Genomic DNA, 20,690 nt, shown 5'->3' on the forward strand with positions numbered 1-20,690 from the left:
CTATGCATAACGCCGCGTGATTTATAATTGAAACGTATTAAAAAATATATCATATTTATAAGATTGGTATCGATAAAATCAACTCGACTGAGACGCAGAAAAGGAGAAGGTGAAATGAGTTACTATACGATTATCGTTTTTAATCAATTTGATAAGCGACTTACAAATCTCAAATCTTATGTGTTTTAAAATGTATCGTATATCGTTTTGTGATTTTAATATTATTCTAATTCAATTGACTTCTGAAATAGTTTATATTTTGATTTTGTTATCTTTCAACAATAATATATATGTGTGTGATGTGCCGTAATATTTACATAAACCACACCTAACTCTTTATAAGAAAGGATTGACAATGCAAAATTTATTATTTCCTACGTCAGTGTGAATTATTGAAACATATTACTTTTTTCCTTTGATGTTAGATGTGTCAAAACAAACTATTTACAAATTTCACGAAACGCGTTATTACCTTAAATCGTAATCCTATTCAGTATTAACTTAGAATAAATAATGCAAAATTCACTTTCACAAATAAGTTCTACAACAGAACGCACAACATCCAGATTGAAGGAAAACGTTTTATTTTATAATTACGTAATAGTACTCTAAACTAATTATTTGAAAGCGGGTTTTGTAATTACTAGTTTCGCACAATCGATAATACTTCCGTTTCCAAAATTAACGTATAGTATAATATGTTTTTTAGAGAATTAAATTGATTCTGAGAAAAGCGAAAATCTGGGAATAGTATACCGGTTTCCTACTATATCTTATATCGTTAGTTCAAAAACTATTAACTCTTTAATTTTATATATATAATACATTTTTCTTGGTCTAACTTTTTAAGTTTTTACTTCTTTTAATGATATCATGCGTTTTTAATATCATACTCCGAAACATAAAATATTATTCGCAGTATTTCTTTATGTATAAATCAAAATTCGGGCGAATAGTTAATTAGTTGAACAAGACGTATTTACGGTTTTGAAGAACAAAGTAGAGGACGAACATTTTGAAGTGGTACCCTTGTGCCATTCAACTCTGCTCATCTAAACATAACATACTCATCATAAGCCAAAAACCACTCGACCAAATTTCGTTTTTTTTTTCTATATTAAATCGAAGTACTCCGATAGTATTCTGCTGCGGAACAAAGAATTACAATAATAATAACGTATAAAGCGCGTCGTAATCGAAAGAGAATGTATAACAAACTACATAATATAACAACGATAAAATTCACGTATCATACGAGACGGACGCGAAAACAAACTAACCTTTATCTTTTTTCAAGCACACGGGGACTTCGGCACCGGCCGACGACGATTTCATGGTGCCCGCGAACTTCTGGAACCTGAAGCTGAGCTCCTTGAGCCGGTCCGTAGACTTGGACCGCCTGGGCAGCGAACCGTGCACGCAACCGGCGATGGCCCCGCGGCCGCCGCACTCGACGGAACCGGCCGGGGCGCCGGTGGCGGCGGCGGCGGCGGCCGTCGCCGCGGCCACGGTGCGCCTGTGCCGCATCGTCGACATGGCCGTGGTCAGCGGCAACTCGAACTCGGCAAAGTCGGCGCCGCGGTAACGCAGCGAACCGGTGGACACGCCCGAGTCGTTGGAGCTGGACGAGTCGCGGTTGTTCTTGCACGGCACGCTCGACGACCGGCGGATGTGCACCAGCGCGGTCTGTTGGTCGTCCGCGGCCACGCTGCCGTCCGACACGGTGGACGCGGTGGACGTGGCGCCCGTCGACGCGGCGCCCGCGGGACGTTTGGCGATCTGGCTGGTCACGCTCTCGGCCGACGACGTGTGGTCCGAACAACCGGCGCCCCTGCTCGACCTGTCCACGCCCGACGCCGGCCCGTCGTCATCGCACCTCGACGAGTCCGCCGAACTGGACCGCCTCCGGTGAGGGTCGGCCGCAGCCACTCCGCCGACGTTTTTCCAGTCGTTGCCGTTCGCCATGGCGGCCGCCGCCGATTTGTACTCGTTCAGGCTGGGTATGCTGGCTGACTTTTCGGCCAGGCCCCTGTTCATTATGTTCTTCAACATGTCCTGTTGCTTGTTGCTGTTGTTGTTGTTGTTGTTGTTGTTGTTGTTGCCGTTGCCGATGTTGCCGCTGCTGTTGTTGTTGTTATTGTTGGCCGACGGACACATGGGCAGGTAACCGGGGAACAGGTTTCGCTTGGTTTCCACCATCCGACCGTTGACCGGTTCCATGGTCATGTAGTCACCCTTTTCGTCGGCGCCGCCACCGCCGCCGCCGCCGCCGCCGCCGCCGCCGCCGCCGCCGCCGCCGCCGCCGCCGCCGACACAACGCTTCTGGTGACCGCACTTGTCGCACGCGTTGGACAGACCGGCCTTGGTCAACACGTTTTTGGCGTTTTCGTAGTAGCACAGCGATTCGCTAAACTCCAAGTTCATGTAGTTTTCCGTCGATTTCCGGCCGCTGTGGGCCGCCGCCGTTGGCTGCTGCTGCTGTTTACCGCCGCCGTCGACGCCGACGGCTGGTTCCAAGTTCATGTAGTTGCTCGACGTCGGGGGGGGCGCGGGCAGCGGTGGTTCCGCGTGCTTCTTTTTCTTCGAAACGTCAACTGTCGCGTAAATCGCCCCGTTGTGTTGGCAATTGTTCTGCAAAAATGGCATCACTGCATTAAGTCGACAAAAACATACAATGTATACAGGTACATAACATAGTAACGTAACACAGCAGAGCCATACTAAACAGTCATAAGAATCAATCGATTACTTTGGGATTTTTTTTTTTTTTTTTATGTGCACTAAATGCACTAATGTTCTGAAGTCTTTTGTACATACTTAGAAATAATTTATTCTAATTGATACGTAAATTTTTTAAGTAGCAATATTCTAGTACGTAGTTAATAATATGACGCAGTCGCTGTAATGGTAATTTGGTTATGTTTACCGTCAGTCGAGAGCAAAATGTTTTTCCAAAGATTACAAACAAAAAAAAATCAATTAATGCGTAGAGCCGATATGTTAATCAGTGGAATTATTATTTTTCAGGTAGGTTGTGAATATTTAAATGGTGTATACCTACGATCATTATAATTAATTGTTTACTAGAAAAAAAGTTTACGTTTTGCCGCCACGAATTGAAGGTAAACATCTAAGCACCGGTGTATCGACGATTTGTGTATACTTCAGTGTGCATTTCAATATAGTGACTTTGCGTAACGAGATTTTACCAAATGAGCCATAAAGCTGTAATGTCGTTAAATTTGTCTGGCACGTAAAGAAATAGTAATCACACACGTACGTTTAAATCTGTGTTTTTTTTTTTTTTTATTATTAAAATACGCGATTTTTTTGGATCTTTATAAGCGTATCGATAGTTTTATTATGATAAAATATTTTATTAAATTTATATTTTATATAATACATAGAATCTACATTTTTGTAAAAATAAAAAAAAAAAATGCTCGCACACCTCACACGAATAGATATAAGTATATAACTGATATAAGTGTTGAATACTATAAATATAATGATGAATGATCTAATTTATTATTCAGCGTGTTGACTTACGGTAAAATTTGATAGCTGATTGTCGGTTTGCTGATTACTTCGTCTACAGCGAGGAGGCATCGTCATCCAATTATTATGAGACCAACAATTCATGGCTCTTTGACAAGGGCAAATTCCTGTGCATTGCTGACTATCTGTTTGTTTTGGCGTGCTGACACTAAAAATGGCAAAACGGTGGAATATAAGTCAAATTTTCACTCGTATAGACGATTTGGAATTCAAGGGCATATATTAACTGTTATTTAGATAGTTGTATAAAACTCATGACTACCTACACCAATAACGGCATTATTTATATTTAATTAAAAATATCTGAAATTCGTAAACACCGATTTATTATACCATTATTTAATAAGTAGTTTAATATATAATATATATATACCCCTAAAAAAAAAATTTACATGTTTATATTTCATAATAAAATCAAGAATCGTCGATGTATTACGAAAAATTAATATAAATTACTTGGATTTTTTATGAACAGCCACGGGCGACGGAGGAGTATCGTAATTGCCGTAGGGGTTAATTTCCAACGAGGATTTGATGTTCCGTGGCGTGTCGTAATATTCATCTTGTATAGACGTGTACGGTTTATTCGGCTGTAAAAATAAATGCATTACGATCAAAACCTGACAAACAATACAGAACAAATGCAGATAGATTGCTATGTGTTTCGTTTGACAGAAAATTTAAAATAAAAATGTATCGGTCGACGTAAAAATGTCAAAAACAAACATTACTTTTAATACTTAGTGACTTGTTCGTACAAGTTTTTTTTACCGTTTCAGATTTATTTATTTTTAAACTATCTTGTTCGACCAAGTTATCGTTCATAGAATAACATTTTCTTTTAAACATTTTATAAATATATTTTATGTGATTTATATTTTATCAAAAACCTACTTTTGTGTTTGTGCACATAATCTTAGGAGTATCGTAGTTATTTAGGTAGGATTGTCTAGGTTTGTCCGAAGCAGTGCATCGGCACACACACATCGTATCTTGTTGCGGTAGAGGCATCGGAGCCTTTTTCACTGGCGTACTCGTTTCCGGTTTCAGGTGTACTGGTTTCGGTGGTCTGTTCGGCGCACACGCTTCAGATTGACTGAAATTTGATAATAAATTAATTTCGTGATTATTATTCGTGGTGAACTGGCGAACGGATGTCGGTTTAAAATAGGAGCGTAACGATAATAGTTATTTAAATAATTCAAATGATTATCGATTAGTACAATTATTAAGTAACTAGCAATGTTAAAATATATTGCGGTTACATAATATATATGTATAATATGTGTATGTGTTGTTACATATTATGTACACCAACAATTCATTATATTGTATATAATATGTTCTTGATTATTATTTATTTAAAGAAATTGATTTTAAATCCATGTATTTACACACATATTTATATTAAATTTATGGTTATTGAACATTCATAAACGTATAAAATATTTTAATTTAGTGTAACTATTAGTTATAAGTTTGCATTATGCGAGTATGAAAAATTGTATAAGACATTGTTTTAAACAAAATAAATTGTTTGAGTCTTAAACGGTATTATAATGGCTTATAAAATATATATAAGCCATAAGTTTATAAATAATTAATATAAATTAATTATTATTAATTTTTGTATTAATTAATCGTTAATTATTATTTTTGGTCAGAGGTATTTCACCATTAGATGAAATTAAAAAAAATATTACAAGTCACAATTTACAAAATTACAATTAAAAGGACTAAAAAAAAAATATTTGAAACATACATTTTAATACTTTAAACAATTTACCAAACGTTTAAAACAAATGTTAGGAATAAAATATGTTAAAATCAAGTTGTTTACATAATATCATAACAACCTTGGACTTATCGCACGATTTTTGTATGTATAAAACAAAAAGGTTATTAATGTACTATAATATATATCCGTACTACATTATATTATTATGTAGGAACCAATTTAAATTATAACGCCTATGGTTTAAACTTGTATGCACTTACATTTTGTTCACTTTGTCAGTCATGGAGGCGCATACTTTTCTAGGTACAGAATACTCGGTACCACACACAGAGCTACATCCGGCGCTTCCGCCACTACTGCTACTCTGCGATGACATATATCCGCAACACTGATGTCCATTATTCATTTCTGGTATGTAATTCACTGAATAAAACAAATAAAAATTATAATAGATTTTAGATTGGGAGCCTAAAGAACTTCCGCTTAGTCGTCAATAGGGTCTTGTATCGGTATGTCACAATATATATGTGTATAGTAGGTACATAATACATATACGTATATAACTATATAAATAAATGACTACAGTGTTTTTAAAATCGATAAAAGTATGGAAACGTCTTACTTTTACTATTTATTGTTAAGTAAAACAATACTTCGATCTAAAAGGACGCGATTGTATTGTTTCTAATCACGAAATATTCAGGTCAATCGGAATGAATGTTTTCCCTGTCTGTTAAATTTACAATTCAATCATTTTGTTCATCAAAATGTACTTACATAATAATATTGTATTGTAAATTACGTCTTTATTTTGGACGGTTACGCGTATGTGTATTATACTTAGTAAATTCAAATCTAGAAGCGGCATCTCAGATTATTTCTTTGCACGGTAAAAGGTAAAATAATATTTAAACGGACAATAATGAAGTTTAAGGCGAATGATTTTATTGTTATCGGTGGGCTGTATCATCATGGATATATAATTATTGTATTACGTTCATTACAAATTTAATTGGACACTATCAAACGATCGACACAATAATGCGTTTAATATTTTATCGAGTTAAATTTTATGAATAAGTAAGTTATTTTGTAATAAATTATTTTTTTAGTTCAGTATTTATTTTTGTGTCAAATGAATTCATAGAACAATAATGAAAGTCTTAGTATCTAAAATAAAAAGCATGTGGATACATATATGGCTTATACCCTACTATTATAGCATGTATAGGTTATAAGAACAGAATCGCGTGTTGGACTCTACGACGTTGTTACAAAATATATTATAAGAGGGAGGAACATCTAAATTGTCAGGAAGAATGTAGCAAATGTGTTGAAACATTGCCAAAAAGGTTACAAATTCAGAAAAGCTCAAAGGTACACTTAGGTAACACACGGATACGTATTTGGCCTTGTATTACTCTTTACATGCCATAATAATATGTTTGATACCTTTATTCGAATATCGCAATCCTTCTATTCTACGTACGTATATATGGTATACGTTTTTATTTTGCAATCTTGACTTAAGTGTTGTATAATTAAATAGTATAGTTGTTAACCATGTTTTAATAACGGACTGATTATCAAGTATAGTAAGGGATATGCACTTGATATTAAAGTGGGCCTGAGTTGTTATTTGCTTTTAATAAATAATAACATCAACGCTATTGTTTGTTATATTAAATTTATTTTTGGTCTTAGAATATTCAATCATTATTATTTAAAATTATATGAACATTTTTTTCCCTGTTATTTGCTCATGTATATAATGTAAATACATAGATACCTACTAAAAAATGAATTAGTGATATGCTTCCAGAGATTAAAACTATAATATGTGTAGTGTTTTTCATAAGCTGTTTATAATTTCATAATTTATTATTCAGTTTATACATATTTAATGTGATAATTAAAATTTTTTTTATAGCTATACTTAACAATATTATTGTTTAAGAGAACGTCACACCTGTTGTATGAGTCGTTCCGTCTCACATAATATAATATACAACATAGCAAATTTACGTTCAGCAGAATCTATTTTATGTTGTTAGCTTTAATATTGGAGTAAATTTATTTATTATCAAATTTAGAGGCAAGAATATTACCTAGTCCATAGGCTTTTATTGATGTAGTAATATGTTTTATTTACACCAAATGTTTTAGTTATAAAGTATTGATTTAGTAGTACCTATATTAAGTTGTATAGATATTTAAGTATGAATAAACTTACGCGATGATACATTGTTATCCATTGTCCACGCTGGATTAAAGCCTATGCTTCCAGGGGTATTAGCCATGGTCGAAGAACGAGATAAAGCTCCAAGTTTACTAATACAGCTGGCACATCGTTCTAAAGCTGTTTCTGGAGTCCACGTGCATTCCTATTGTTTTAAATTAAATATAATCTATATTATACTATTATATTTCCAAAAATAAAATCTAAGTTTCAGCATTTGTAACTAGTTGACCATGTACCGAATAAATCGTTGAATATTTTAAAGATAAATTTAAATAACGCCACGATGAAATACTATTTCAAAAACTATTTTTATATATTAAGTTATACGTATATATAATTAATAATTATATTATAATATAAATATATTATATATTATATATATAATAATATTATAAATATATTCATATATTATAGTTTATAATTCAAAACATATCGTACTACGCTATAAATTTTAGTTTTTTTTTTATACCTATATAAAATATATATATTTTTTAATTTTCCATTGTAAAATTATGTGTATTGTCATCAGAAATTAGAAACAATAAGTTCGTTGCTCCTAAATACAAATATTCTGCTTATTATACTTAACATAATATCGTTTAATACACATCATACATTTGGGTTTATTATATTATTTTGAATGTTATTATTATAATAGTTCACCTGTAAGTTTTGATCTTGAAAATCTCCAACAGACGCTGTGTCTCCAAAGTCCGAATTATCTAGTCGACTTTCGTTAGATGGCCAACACATGTTGTCTTCACTACTTCTGTCATGAGAATGTTGATTGAACGAATTTTGATCAGCACCGTACTCGGAAGCTCTAGAATCTAAGCGAGATAAGAGACCTCTCCTGGACGGACTTTCTAAAACTGTATTATAGGTGTTATATTCTGTTGTTAAATAATATTAGGATTTTTGTTTTTACCTGACATATTTCTAGAAAGCAATCTTTTCCTGGTAGCCAATTTGCCTTCTGCCGCTAAGTTCATGCATCTAGTTATATCATCTCCTTGGTCGGTAAAACACACAAATAAGCCCTCTCCTTTGCCACATCTCGAACCACCCTCGTAGCAAAACCGATTTTCAATAACTCCATATTTTCTGTGAGAATGTATGTGGTTCGTTATTAAAATTGAAATACGATGAGTCACACTGCATATTGACAAAATCAAAATATACCTCAAGTGTCGGAGTTCCCAAACACCAGCTAATCTTGGTGGCACTCCGGTTGTCATCGAGAATCTCAAGTCTTGTATGTGCAACCTGGCAGGTCCTGCAGATATTTTCGACTTAGGAGGACAGGATGATATTTGAATCAAAAATTGTTGGTCTGCAAATGCCAATATTAAAATGACTGTTATAGACAAATTTCCATTTCATGTTCAATAAACTAACAATATTGTAAGAGCACGTCTTTCGTATTTCTATGTGAAGTGTATTTTTTTTTTATATACACACATTATTAGGTGCGGTAAACCATTTTTTTACATCATCTTCATACTTCTGTCTACTTTCCTTTTATTTTGGGTCATTTCCTTTATCCACGTCTCCTTTTTTTCTTACTTGTTATCTTTACAGTTGCTTGCACAATAAACCTCTTTAAATTCTCTATGCATTATTATTATTATTTGCAGACTGTGTACAACCTTCGTTACTCAGAACATTTCCAACTCGCGTTATCTCTACATTATGCATCCTTATGGTGAAAAAAACAATAAGAAAGCATGTCTTATATCATTGAAACATCCAACAATAGTTATTAATTTGTTCAGATAAGTCTATAATATATTTTTAGTTATAATTTATAATTAAAAAATGTGAGTAATTTTTTAAAGTATTTAACTAAAAAGTTTTAAGAATGTCTTGAAGGAGATAAAACAATATCCATTAATTTTATTTTAATATAAAAAGCTCGTTTTAATGTAAATTTAATAGCTTAATGTTATAAACATTTTCTCACCGTCTCCCAAGTTCGAAGATATCTTAACTTGCCACTGGATCAGTCTCTCTCGGGTATCGAACGCTAGTACAACAGTGACGTCTTGGCAAATAATAGCTATCGTGTTGGATTCTTTGTCCAGCGTAAATCCTGAGAATGAAATTTCGATTATAATATTTTTGTTTGTATTAAATTGTTTAAAAAAATATCTCACCAGACTCTACTCCTAAGAAGTGTTGCAGAGACAATGAAGCCTTCGTCTGGCCGTGTTTGTATCGGTCTTTACTGTCCCTGTATAGTTGCAAATGTAGGCAGTCTGAAAATATATAAATTAAAATTTTAAACTCCACCAGTTCATCATGTGTGATATATATATATAGTATATATGTGAAATGTTTTAATTTTGTTTTAAATATCATTGTTTAGTATTTGTTAGACCATCGGATATCATTTATTGATCTATCTATCATCGGAAAATATAATTGTTGTTGTTTTTTTTTTTTAAAGTAGGTGTGAACTAAATAATTTTAATTGTATTTTAAATAAAACACATCAACATAACTATAATAATTCCGAAATAATAGCATCAGCAATAACAATAATAGTTAGACTTTCACACCATAACAATTATTAGATATTCGAAATGAAAAGTCACGGATCTAATATATATTATATATATATATATTTATTTGTATTTTGTATGTACATAATATTGAAAGCGATTTTATATGTATGGAGACAAGGAACGAGGGGCGTAATCGTCAACGGTGACAAAGTTCCCATCTGTATGCGTGACTTGTCCCCAGCGAAATTAAAAGTTAAATGTTTCCGGGGACACGAGCTGCAGAGATTTCCTTCTGCTGTGCCGAGTTTTCGTGTTACACCCCCTAACACATACACACAAACGTTCGTCGAACTCCAATCGATGGATTATCAATCCGCGTGAAATGTTTTCGCATGCACCCCCCGCAGACGGTGCATTTCGTTTCGGTGAAGTTTTATCTTCCCCCCGTCCACCAATCGTCGAACACCAGGGGAAAGAAAAAAAAATAGGGGAACCCAGGTGTTTTAAAGGAAATCACTTCCATTTACACCGAAAAATGTTTCAAAGGCACACTGTGGGGATGAATGGGCTCGAACCCGACGAGCATTTCCTCTGAAAAGGGACAGTTTAGCGCGGCGGTGGTGTGTATTTTAGTAGATAGATGGAGTGGCGCGAAGAATAGGGGAGCGTGACAGATTTGTGGCTATGTTAAAATGCTTCCTCGTCGAGTATTTATCAGAAAATGTTCTATTGGTTTAAAGCCAAAACTGCCGGAGGATGCCACAGAAGTTTGTCCTCGGAATCGGAAAATTATGTTCGACTGCGCTATCCGCTATCCGTGAAATATTTACTTTCGTGTACACAAATAATTTATATAATAATATCTTTATGGTGAAAAAACAATGGTATCTAAATTATTTCCATTTACGTAAATTACTGAATTAACCTACATATTATAATGTTTCAGTTTTAAAAATATTGATATTAAATTAAAAAAGTTATTTTTATTTCGGGCAGTATTGACTTTTAAATTATTATTTTAAGGTTTTAAGCATTAATAATACAGTTTTAAATTATGAACTCAATCATCTATTCAACAATGAGATTGATTTCTTAAACTTCTATAATAATACATTATTATGTATTATGTATTACATCATTGAAAATTTACAAATATCAATTTATGAAATTATTATTGTAAAAGTGGTGTATATGTATATATAAATTATATTTAGTATCATTTTATTAATTTTAGTAAATACGTATTAATATTAAATTCAATTTAGATACGGAATTTAATTTGAAACTTTGTCATTAGTTAAAGCGGATTGAAAACTGTTGCTTTGCCAAACTACTATTCAAACATTTAAGTGCTATTAGCCTATTCAAGGGATTTATAGAGCTTATTTGAGAATTATATGATTTTTATAATAACTATTATTGTTAACTTATGAAAAATAATAGAATAGTTATATAATACTTATCGCGCTTAAAAACCATTTGTATAAAATCGATAATGGAACTATTATTCAATCATAGACATTAATTTTAGGCAAGTATAAAGTATTTATTGATAATTTTCTAATTATATAATTGATTTATACGATACATTCTGCAATGTATTTAAAAAATAATATATTTATACTACACATAATCTTGTTAGATTGAAAAATATTTGATTTAAATGTGAATAATCTATACATATCTTTAGTTGTATGTGGACGATGAAACCATGAAAAACAATAGTTCGACGACAACAATATATGTATTTATGCATCAAAACTGTATAACCGAAAACTTTTAAATGTTGGCGATAGACATTGTTATTCCCTCGCGTGTCGCATTTCCTTGCTTTTTGATGACATAAAATCGTGCCGAATAATCGTTAAAGAACAACCGAAACAATATTAAAGTAATTACATTTACTGCGCATACCTTTATTATTATATTATAATATTATGTACGTAATATGCCTATGCGTGTACAAGTTTAATATTAATAAAATAATAATATATTAATTTTAATTTCTAGTACGGCATTTGAAATAAGCAATAAAAATAACGATAACAACGATATAGGTAATAATAAGGTCGATAATTATCACAATTCCGTGATGAGACCATGGTGCGTAAATTACCGTTCAAGTATACCTATATAATAATAATATTCAAAAAACCGAAAAGGTCACACGGCCCGCGTTTCCCTACGACTATTACACACAATATGGGTTTCGTTTTTATTTTCGTATACATAATTGAACAATGCTAATGCGCGTTAGTTTAGCTAATACAGAATAAATAATGTACGAAAGAACGACAGTCGTGCTCCAATATATTAAATTTACGATTGAAATGTGCGAGGTCGGCTTTTTCAAGTTCCAGGTTAAATGTACGTTAAAATATAATATTACTATGTATATAGTATTGTGTACACACCAAAACACTATTTTACGCGTTTAATGACATTAAAAAAAAAAAAAAGAAAAGGAAAATCTATCCGTTAGTAATGGGAAACACGATTTTCGACAACGTATTCGCGTGATGATAAGTAAAATAATAACTCGTTTTTACCAAATTGATAAAAATGCCTAAGAATTAAAAACAAAAAATGAAGATGAAAATTTACGTCAACGTTTCGTAATATTAATAACCAGTACTTTGCGCGTACTTACGTTTATATACACATAATCGTGTGTACCTTAAAATATATAATATATTATACTAACGACGGCGACGCGGTTATTCTTAAATTGGATCACTGTATAGCTGCGCAGTATATAAATACGAGGGCCATAACGTCCAGATACACCACAAAGTACCGCAATAAAGGTTTTTTTCTCCTCTGTTTTCTACACACGACGAAGGCAAATTATTATTGTCCTGTCAACTCGCGTCATGTATGACATGCAATTTTTCGTCCACCCGGAACCGACTATATTATACGATATAATATTTCAAACTTGCCGGTCCGATAGGGGAAAATCTTCCGTTACAATACACCCTGCCAATTTATACGATTAATTGGCCAATCATAATTTATAAGCAGTGACATAGATTGTATAGATTATGTAGAGACCACATCTATGTACAGTCCATATACATATGATATTATTTTATTCAGGGTTTTGAATTTGAAATGAATTTTCACGAAAAAATTTAATGTATGAAATTATGAAAAATTTTTTTTTTATGTATAATATATTATGTGTATTATTGATAACATAGTATAGGAAACATGATGTACGATTAATAATCGATGATAATTATAACCATGGTTAAAGAATAACCTTGTCTATGGTTATAATTATAGATAAGTACCTATTTATAAGTTAATCGGTTTTCACTTGGGTGTGAATTTCATAAAATTTATGCAGGACATGTTTGAATAGTTTGGTGAATGAAGGCGGTCGGCAAGCCATGAGTATAATGATATATCATTATTTTTTTTATTATTATTATTATCATGTATTACGACGTCGTGTATATATAAGCTTATGTATAACTATCGAGCAAACGGTACGATATTTAATAAATCCATCAACGCTCGCGAATATAGTTACGACACAATGTACAGGAGATCTAGACGATTCGTAAATTATTTACAGGCACACTCCGGAAGGCCGTGATGATTTAGTTTTTCCGTCTTCTGCAGATGTTTACGATTTTATAATCGTTATAGCGTGTTGTGGTGTTAATTATATAATGTGTCATCGTGATGTGTAGGTGAACTATACTACTAATCTACATTTTTTTTTACATTGAAATGATTTTATCAGTCTTTGACAATATCTTAGGTATCATTTGGGATGGGCAGCGTGTCTAGCGCGTTACTACCCCTTAGGTTAGGTTATGAAGAGGTTAGGAAGAGAATTTTCACTGTGTGAATGTTACTCTCATTGGATTAAGTTGAAGAAATTATATAGAACCTACCTACATAGGTACAATTACAAGAACCACGTTTTGTTTTTTTTTTGAGAAGGATGGGGTAGTGGTAAAGAGAGGGACTGTATCCTTTATATTTTCTCCTTATTAATCTCTGTAGATATTTTCCTTACACGCTTTCTACTAAGTTAGTATATATTTGCAAATGGCTTGTAATAAATATAAATTTATATCAATATTTATATACATAAAATAATATTTATCCAATATGAGTCACCAACCATGCAACCCCTATTTTTCTTTAATAATGTATTTATTCAGATTTTAACTATTGACATTTTCAAATATATTTAAAGACCATATTTTCAATTATTTAAATTTATAAATGCAAAATCAGGTAAATTGTTTATAGTAGAAAAGGTTGGTTCTCATTTGAAAAAAGAAGTTTGTATTTTCACAGAATACTCATTAAATTAAACAATCTAAGCATTTTTAAATTTTAGAAATTGTCTTGTAGCACTCTCGTTCTTAGCAAATTGTATGCCTCATTGAAAAACAAAACATATTTTTGTAACTTATTATCCAATTAATATTTAGCCTATTTGTGGGCTAAGCTCCTTGGTCCTAATCTAGTTGCGCAGATGCGGCTAAGTTTATGGAAAAGTACTATCATTGAAATATAAATGTTAATTTCTATACTACTAACAATATAGTATTGAGTATTCCATATCGTTTAAACTTCAAATATCTAAAATAAAATTATATTTAAACATAAAATAAACTCTTTACATTTTTCAGTTTTTCGAAGAAGCTATATTGTAATAATAAGTAATAATCTTTAAGTAAATACAATGAAAAACTTTTCTTTCGTTTTCTTAGTAGTACAAATATGACTCATTTAGCAGAATCGATTAAATCATTTATTATTTCTCGAAAACAATAAGTTAAAATGCGTTGTTATAATAATAATATATTATTATAATATTATATAAATAATGCTTTTTTTCTTCTGTTCATTTTCAATTCACGACAGACTAAATATTTTTTTTTTTTTTATACGGCTAGTTAATTGAAGTATATTTATGGTTTTTTTTTTGAATCGAGAACGATTTCATGCATAGTTAGATCGACGCACCGAGTTGTATTATAATATGCGAATTCAATTTGCACGGGGAGGTAACAACAGTGCCTCCGAGGAATAAGAAATGGAATTGGTTTCATGACGGGGAAAAAACAATGCGATGAGTAACTAGCAGGGGTCGAATCGTGATCGTCGCCAGAATCATCGCCAAATTCCAACAAAAATGTCATGGGATCGCAAATCTTAATGAGTTCAGCGTTCTTGACGTCTTTGGTTTTAGGACAAATTGAATTCTGTCATCATCATCATCCTCCTTCAAATTGCTTTAACGTTTATAATCGAGTATTTAAATTAGACAGTCGTTTGTTGTTTGCCTTTCTCTTTGTCCGAAAACGTTATCAATTATTATTACTATTATTATTATGGTTATTATAATCATCATTATCATTATATTACGTTCACAATATTTGAGTGTATGTATTTATTTTAGGTATATAGTGCTGGCCGCTGGGAGAAGCTATAGCTAATGTCTACCCTATGATACATCTTGAAGTATATATAAGTGGTACTGTTGTATAAGTATATCTAGCGATACTGTAATTATATATATTATTATATAAAATATATAAACTACTAATTTGACTTAAGTAGTCTTAATGTGCGTAATATGTATTATAAAATTTTTATGACTTTATGAAGTTGTGGTAATGTACTATATCTTATATTTGATTAACGCCCAAAATTGTGTATTTAAATTATGATTTATATATAGCCATATTATTTTAGTTATGACAATTACCGTGTTCAAATGAATGTATAATATTATCGTCTATGTGTTATGTAAATTAAACATGAAAACTAATCGATAAATTATGTTAATATCGAATTGTAGTGTAAATGTATAAGTGCAAGAAATAATACACACCATGAGATAAACTACACCAGCCAGTCGTTCGTGTCAAAGGTATGTACAAAAAAGGTTTTGTGGTGAACATAATTATTCAGCATTTTTTACTAGTCCTTATTCAAACAAAACTTGATTAAATAAAATAGTTTTTTATTCTTGTATTATATTATTGTCTTTTGCTATATTTTACAGTGCTTTTAAATATTATATATTTTTTTACAATATCATTCTTTTCATGTATTAAATGGTAAAATATATTTAAAATAATTTACAAATCAATACAATAATATTGTAGTCTTGCGTTTTCGTTTCCAAAATGATCACAACTGTACAGACGTTATGTGGATTAAGACAATAGTTTTCATTTGATAATTTATATTTACAAAAAATTACGATTTTGACGAATTATTAATTTCATAGTATTCCATTAGTTTCCCTTATTATTTTGTTTATTGTTTTAGTATATATATAAATAAGACAACGATGAAGAGATGCGGGTATCTTAATTAGGGAAATTTGATTTATAATGAACATATGTAATAAGACGACGGAGGGATATATTTTACTGAATAATAAAAAACATAATATTTATTTATAAATAGATTAGAACCCTTAAGAATAATAGAACAGTAAATGATATAATTTCATGACAAATAATATTTGAACAGTAACAACATACACAACAACTAACATATTTGAAGTATCTTGAAAGAATAATAATAATCATTAAAAATAAACAAGATATGATAGTAGATAATAATAAATTTACATTTACAAGTTATTGGCATCAGAATTTAGTGCTACCTACATAAACATTGTTCTTAAAAATATGACACGACATAAAAAAAAAAATCTATCTGATTTAATAATATTGCTAACTAAAGAAAATATGATATTATATTATAATCATACATGTGCTACAATAGTATTGCAGATGCAATATTGTTGAAAGATGTAAAATAACAGCAGTAAAGAAACTAATAAACTCGTATACATATCTGAAATCTGGATTAAAAAAAAAGAAGTAGAATAGATTATTGTTGGATTAAAAAAAAAAAAATTAAAGTAAGTTGTAGAAGTGGATTTTCAGTGATTGAGGAAAAAGCTATTTGTTGTAAACCGACCAAACAAACGGCTTAAAAGAAAAAGTTGTTGCAATATCGAGAATTCAAAAACCACTTAATTTAATCGCTTATACTAAAATAATATACAATAATATTTTTATTAAACTCAGTGGATACGATTTAAAATCTCAGGACCCAATGTCAATAACGTTCTTTTGCAAATTACATAATGAGAATTATGATTTATGGTTACATAAATGACGAATCGCTATTAACCTGTACCCAAAACATGTATGGTATATTATATATAATTTGATTTTTTCGAGAACCATTTATCTCGCACCCGTCGCCCGTTTGGTCTGTCAAAACGTTTTGGGCGAAAACACCCGGCGTAAGTACCTATATATGCACACACAGCTATTTCCGGTGTCAAAAACAGACGGTTTCCAAAAGTTTGAGCACGCGCGTCCAAAAACGATTTCGAAAAATGTAAGACCTTTTTCTTCTTACGCGCGGACACAGTTCATGTTACACCACCGCTACTTGCATTATAAACGCAGTCAAAAAAGGTAGTTTCGGTCTTTCTTGCGGAAACGTGTTAGGCGTGCGTATATGTTGTTGTATACACAAACGTGATAATATATAATATAATATCATAACGACAATAATATTCCAACACGTGACTTTTGCGAGCACGTGACAAGCGGAGCAGATGACGTCTAGCCGTCGTCCCGTGGGATTATTGTTATACGTTATTGAAACCCCCGCGACGGGTTTTTAATTAACACGTGGTCAATTTACCGGGATATCGTAATATAATTCTTAAACTGTCCGAAAGTTTTGTAGCTACACCGTTACACGGTCACACTCTCTGGTTATTGTTATAAATCAATCGGAAAAATAAACGGTTTGTTGTGGAACAACACTATATTATATGTAGGTATTATATACAGTTTAATAATAATATTATATATATTATTATAGCTAGGTTTTCGGACAGAATGTATCGCGAGTTATTGGATTTTTGTCAAATGGCCACTTAAAATACAGTTCGATGACAGAAATCCAAACGGAAATTTTCACTTATCTTCGATCCACCGACCATTTAATTCAATTTCTGATTATTTTATTAATCATGATAAAAAATATATATAATCATATTATATTATCTACTTTATAATCCATATTATATGGTCGATATACGCGAATATAGCGTCCGTTGTATGTTGTATGTACCGAGATATATGATTGCTGCAATCAGTCCTACATTACAACCCAAGAGTAGTACACTATTAATACATTTAGTTTAGAAAAATATTTTCTGATTTTCGTTTTGAGAATCAAATATAGGATCAGCATTATACTGTAGTGTAGATGCATATGAATCATTTGAAGGTAGACCAACATTTATGTACGTAGTTCGTACTGACTTCGTAGCTGTAAAGTATATTTTTACGCAGTTTAGAATTTGCATAATATTTATCGTAATTTATCATTCTTTAAAAAAATATGACCATAACATTTATTTAAAATTATTTGAAAAAAAAACATCATAAAGATATTTATATTTATGGGAAACTCAAAACAAATAAATTATGTGGTTGAAAGAATATCACATAAATTACCGTAGTATAAACAATAAACACCTTGTGTCGAAATATAAAATATCCAATCTTGTAAAGTAAAATGATCGACATTTATTTTATAAGTTTATAGCTAAGTGTATTAGTATTACAATATTAATATAATGATAAAATATTTATATATAAAAAAAAAACGAATACTTGATGACGAGGCGACGACAATTTGGCGGCTATGTAATTACATTTTAGCGAACTGACAAGACTATATTGTAAAGTAGTATATAATACCTTTACTAGAGAGAGTGGATTTTTTTTTTAAATGTAAATACTCACCATTTTTAATTAATTTCGCGTTTTTTAAATTATTATTGTTCACCTGCTAGCAAATCGATTGTGTGAAACGCGCGGTTTATTGCGACGGCACAGTGTATTTCGGTGGAACGTGTCGCACCGGGTTCTCTGACAACGCGTGTTTATTTTCTCAAAAAGAAAAAATCCATAATGATTTACACGAATGAACTACTCGTCTATATTATTATACACACGCGAGTGCCGACTATAAGTATATAGGCGCGAAACACATCGTCGTTACCCAGCATACTGCAGTACGAGAAACACGATCGCGATGGCGGTGGTGCGCACGGTTTATATTATGATATTTTATTCGCACAAAATCTGTTTTCAAACCGATATGATACAACTTTTGGAGAGCAGTAATGACAACTACGACATTGCGTGTACATATATATTCGAACGTTATTATTAGAAGCGGTCGACGGTTCTAGTAAAACGCGCAAAACGAAATACCTACCCATCTGTGTATATACATTATTCTTTTCCATTGACATCGTACACGGGCCGTCTCGGCCGCCGCGCCACACTTGTAATAATAATAATATATATATATATACGTACGTCGATGCGTGATGATTGCAGTGGCGGCAATCGGGGTGGCGTGGCGGTGCATAAAGTGTGTATAACACACAAAGAATATTGTGCCGTACGCGAAACGCGGGGCCGCGGGGTTAGTGGAAATCGAAAGTAAACAAAACGGAGAAAAAGAAACGTAAAAATTCGTTTCGCCGACAAATACCTACAACATAACAATATTATATAACCTACCTATACAGACACACACACACACACACACACATAATATATATAAATTACATGCTTCTGTCGATATTAAACGAACGCAATAAATAATAATGTACAGGGTGAATTACTAAGCGCGCTCACCACATTTTTAAAAATAATGTCGTTACTTACTCAAAAATCTGTTTTAGACATTTTTAAAGAAAATTTTAACGTATTATCTATGTCATAATTCGAACGAATAGTTTTTAAGCAAGGTGGGATATATATTATATACTTGATATATTATATCCACCTTGTTTTTAAGTTATTTAACTTTGTGTAACATAGGTCCAAGTCCGTGATAATAAGTTTGGAAGATATGAGAGTTATTTTATCAAAAGTTTTATTGAATTGCATAATTTTATTTTATTTGAAAAATTGTTAATTTATCGATATTGATGACATTTATAATTTTTAAAAATGGTAGCAAAAGAATCAAAAATACTAGATTCAATATAACATATATTTTATATTTTTATAAAACTATTCTTAAGACTATTATCCGGATAAAAATATTTTAATAACTGAGAATCTGGTAAACTGCTCGTTTGAATTTTGAATTTTGAAACATCACTTTCAATAAAATTATCCACTACATAATTTATAGTAAAAAAATGAGGGGGCGGAGGGTAATTTGAATAAATGTATTCCTATATAGTAGTTAAAAATATCTTGAGATTTTTAAAACAAATATAATAATATATATTATTACTTAATAATTCCAAAAATCAAAATTTGAATAATTTAATTATTAAAGGAAACACTGGGGGTGAGTATGCTTGGTAAATTACCCTGTATAATATTTCTGAATTTTAGGGTGACGGCGGTATTCAGGAATAATGATATATTATAATAAGGCTGATACCTCCTCAACCTGATATTATATTATTTTTTGTTATTACAATCGAGATTTTTATTGCAAACTTCCTCCTCTCACGCGTGGAATATTTCGTGACAATAACAGTAGTACGGTTTGGAAATATAAAAATAATAAGAATAATCGATTCCCGCTC

At 31.7% G+C, this 20,690-nt stretch overlaps 1 protein-coding gene across 4 annotated transcripts in view; it reads right to left on the reverse strand.

Moving 5' to 3' along the window:
* The window catches only part of LOC113555556, a 243,451-nt gene that overhangs the window by 2,448 nt on the left and 220,313 nt on the right, over nt 1-20,690 (reverse strand). For 2 of the 4 annotated variants that reach the window (XM_026959980.1, XM_026959983.1), the window contains exons 3-13: nt 9,695-9,796; nt 9,502-9,630; nt 8,721-8,871; nt 8,467-8,642; nt 8,202-8,410; nt 7,530-7,680; nt 5,557-5,719; nt 4,453-4,654; nt 4,015-4,148; nt 3,550-3,706; nt 1,281-2,631 (exon numbers count right to left, since the gene is read on the reverse strand). In XM_026959980.1, the coding sequence (XP_026815781.1) occupies nt 1,281-2,631; nt 3,550-3,706; nt 4,015-4,148; nt 4,453-4,654; nt 5,557-5,719; nt 7,530-7,680; nt 8,202-8,410; nt 8,467-8,642; nt 8,721-8,871; nt 9,502-9,630; nt 9,695-9,796 (2,925 nt within the window). The remainder of the gene's footprint in view (nt 1-1,280; nt 2,632-3,549; nt 3,707-4,014; nt 4,149-4,452; nt 4,655-5,556; nt 5,720-7,529; nt 7,681-8,201; nt 8,411-8,466; nt 8,643-8,720; nt 8,872-9,501; nt 9,631-9,694; nt 9,797-20,690) is intronic. The other 2 variants (XM_026959981.1, XM_026959982.1) reach the window with 2 other exon arrangements.

The sequence above is a fragment of the Rhopalosiphum maidis genome, chromosome 4 (genome assembly GCF_003676215.2).
Source record: "Rhopalosiphum maidis isolate BTI-1 chromosome 4, ASM367621v3, whole genome shotgun sequence".
In the NCBI taxonomy this organism is placed as follows: domain Eukaryota; kingdom Metazoa; phylum Arthropoda; class Insecta; order Hemiptera; family Aphididae; genus Rhopalosiphum; species Rhopalosiphum maidis.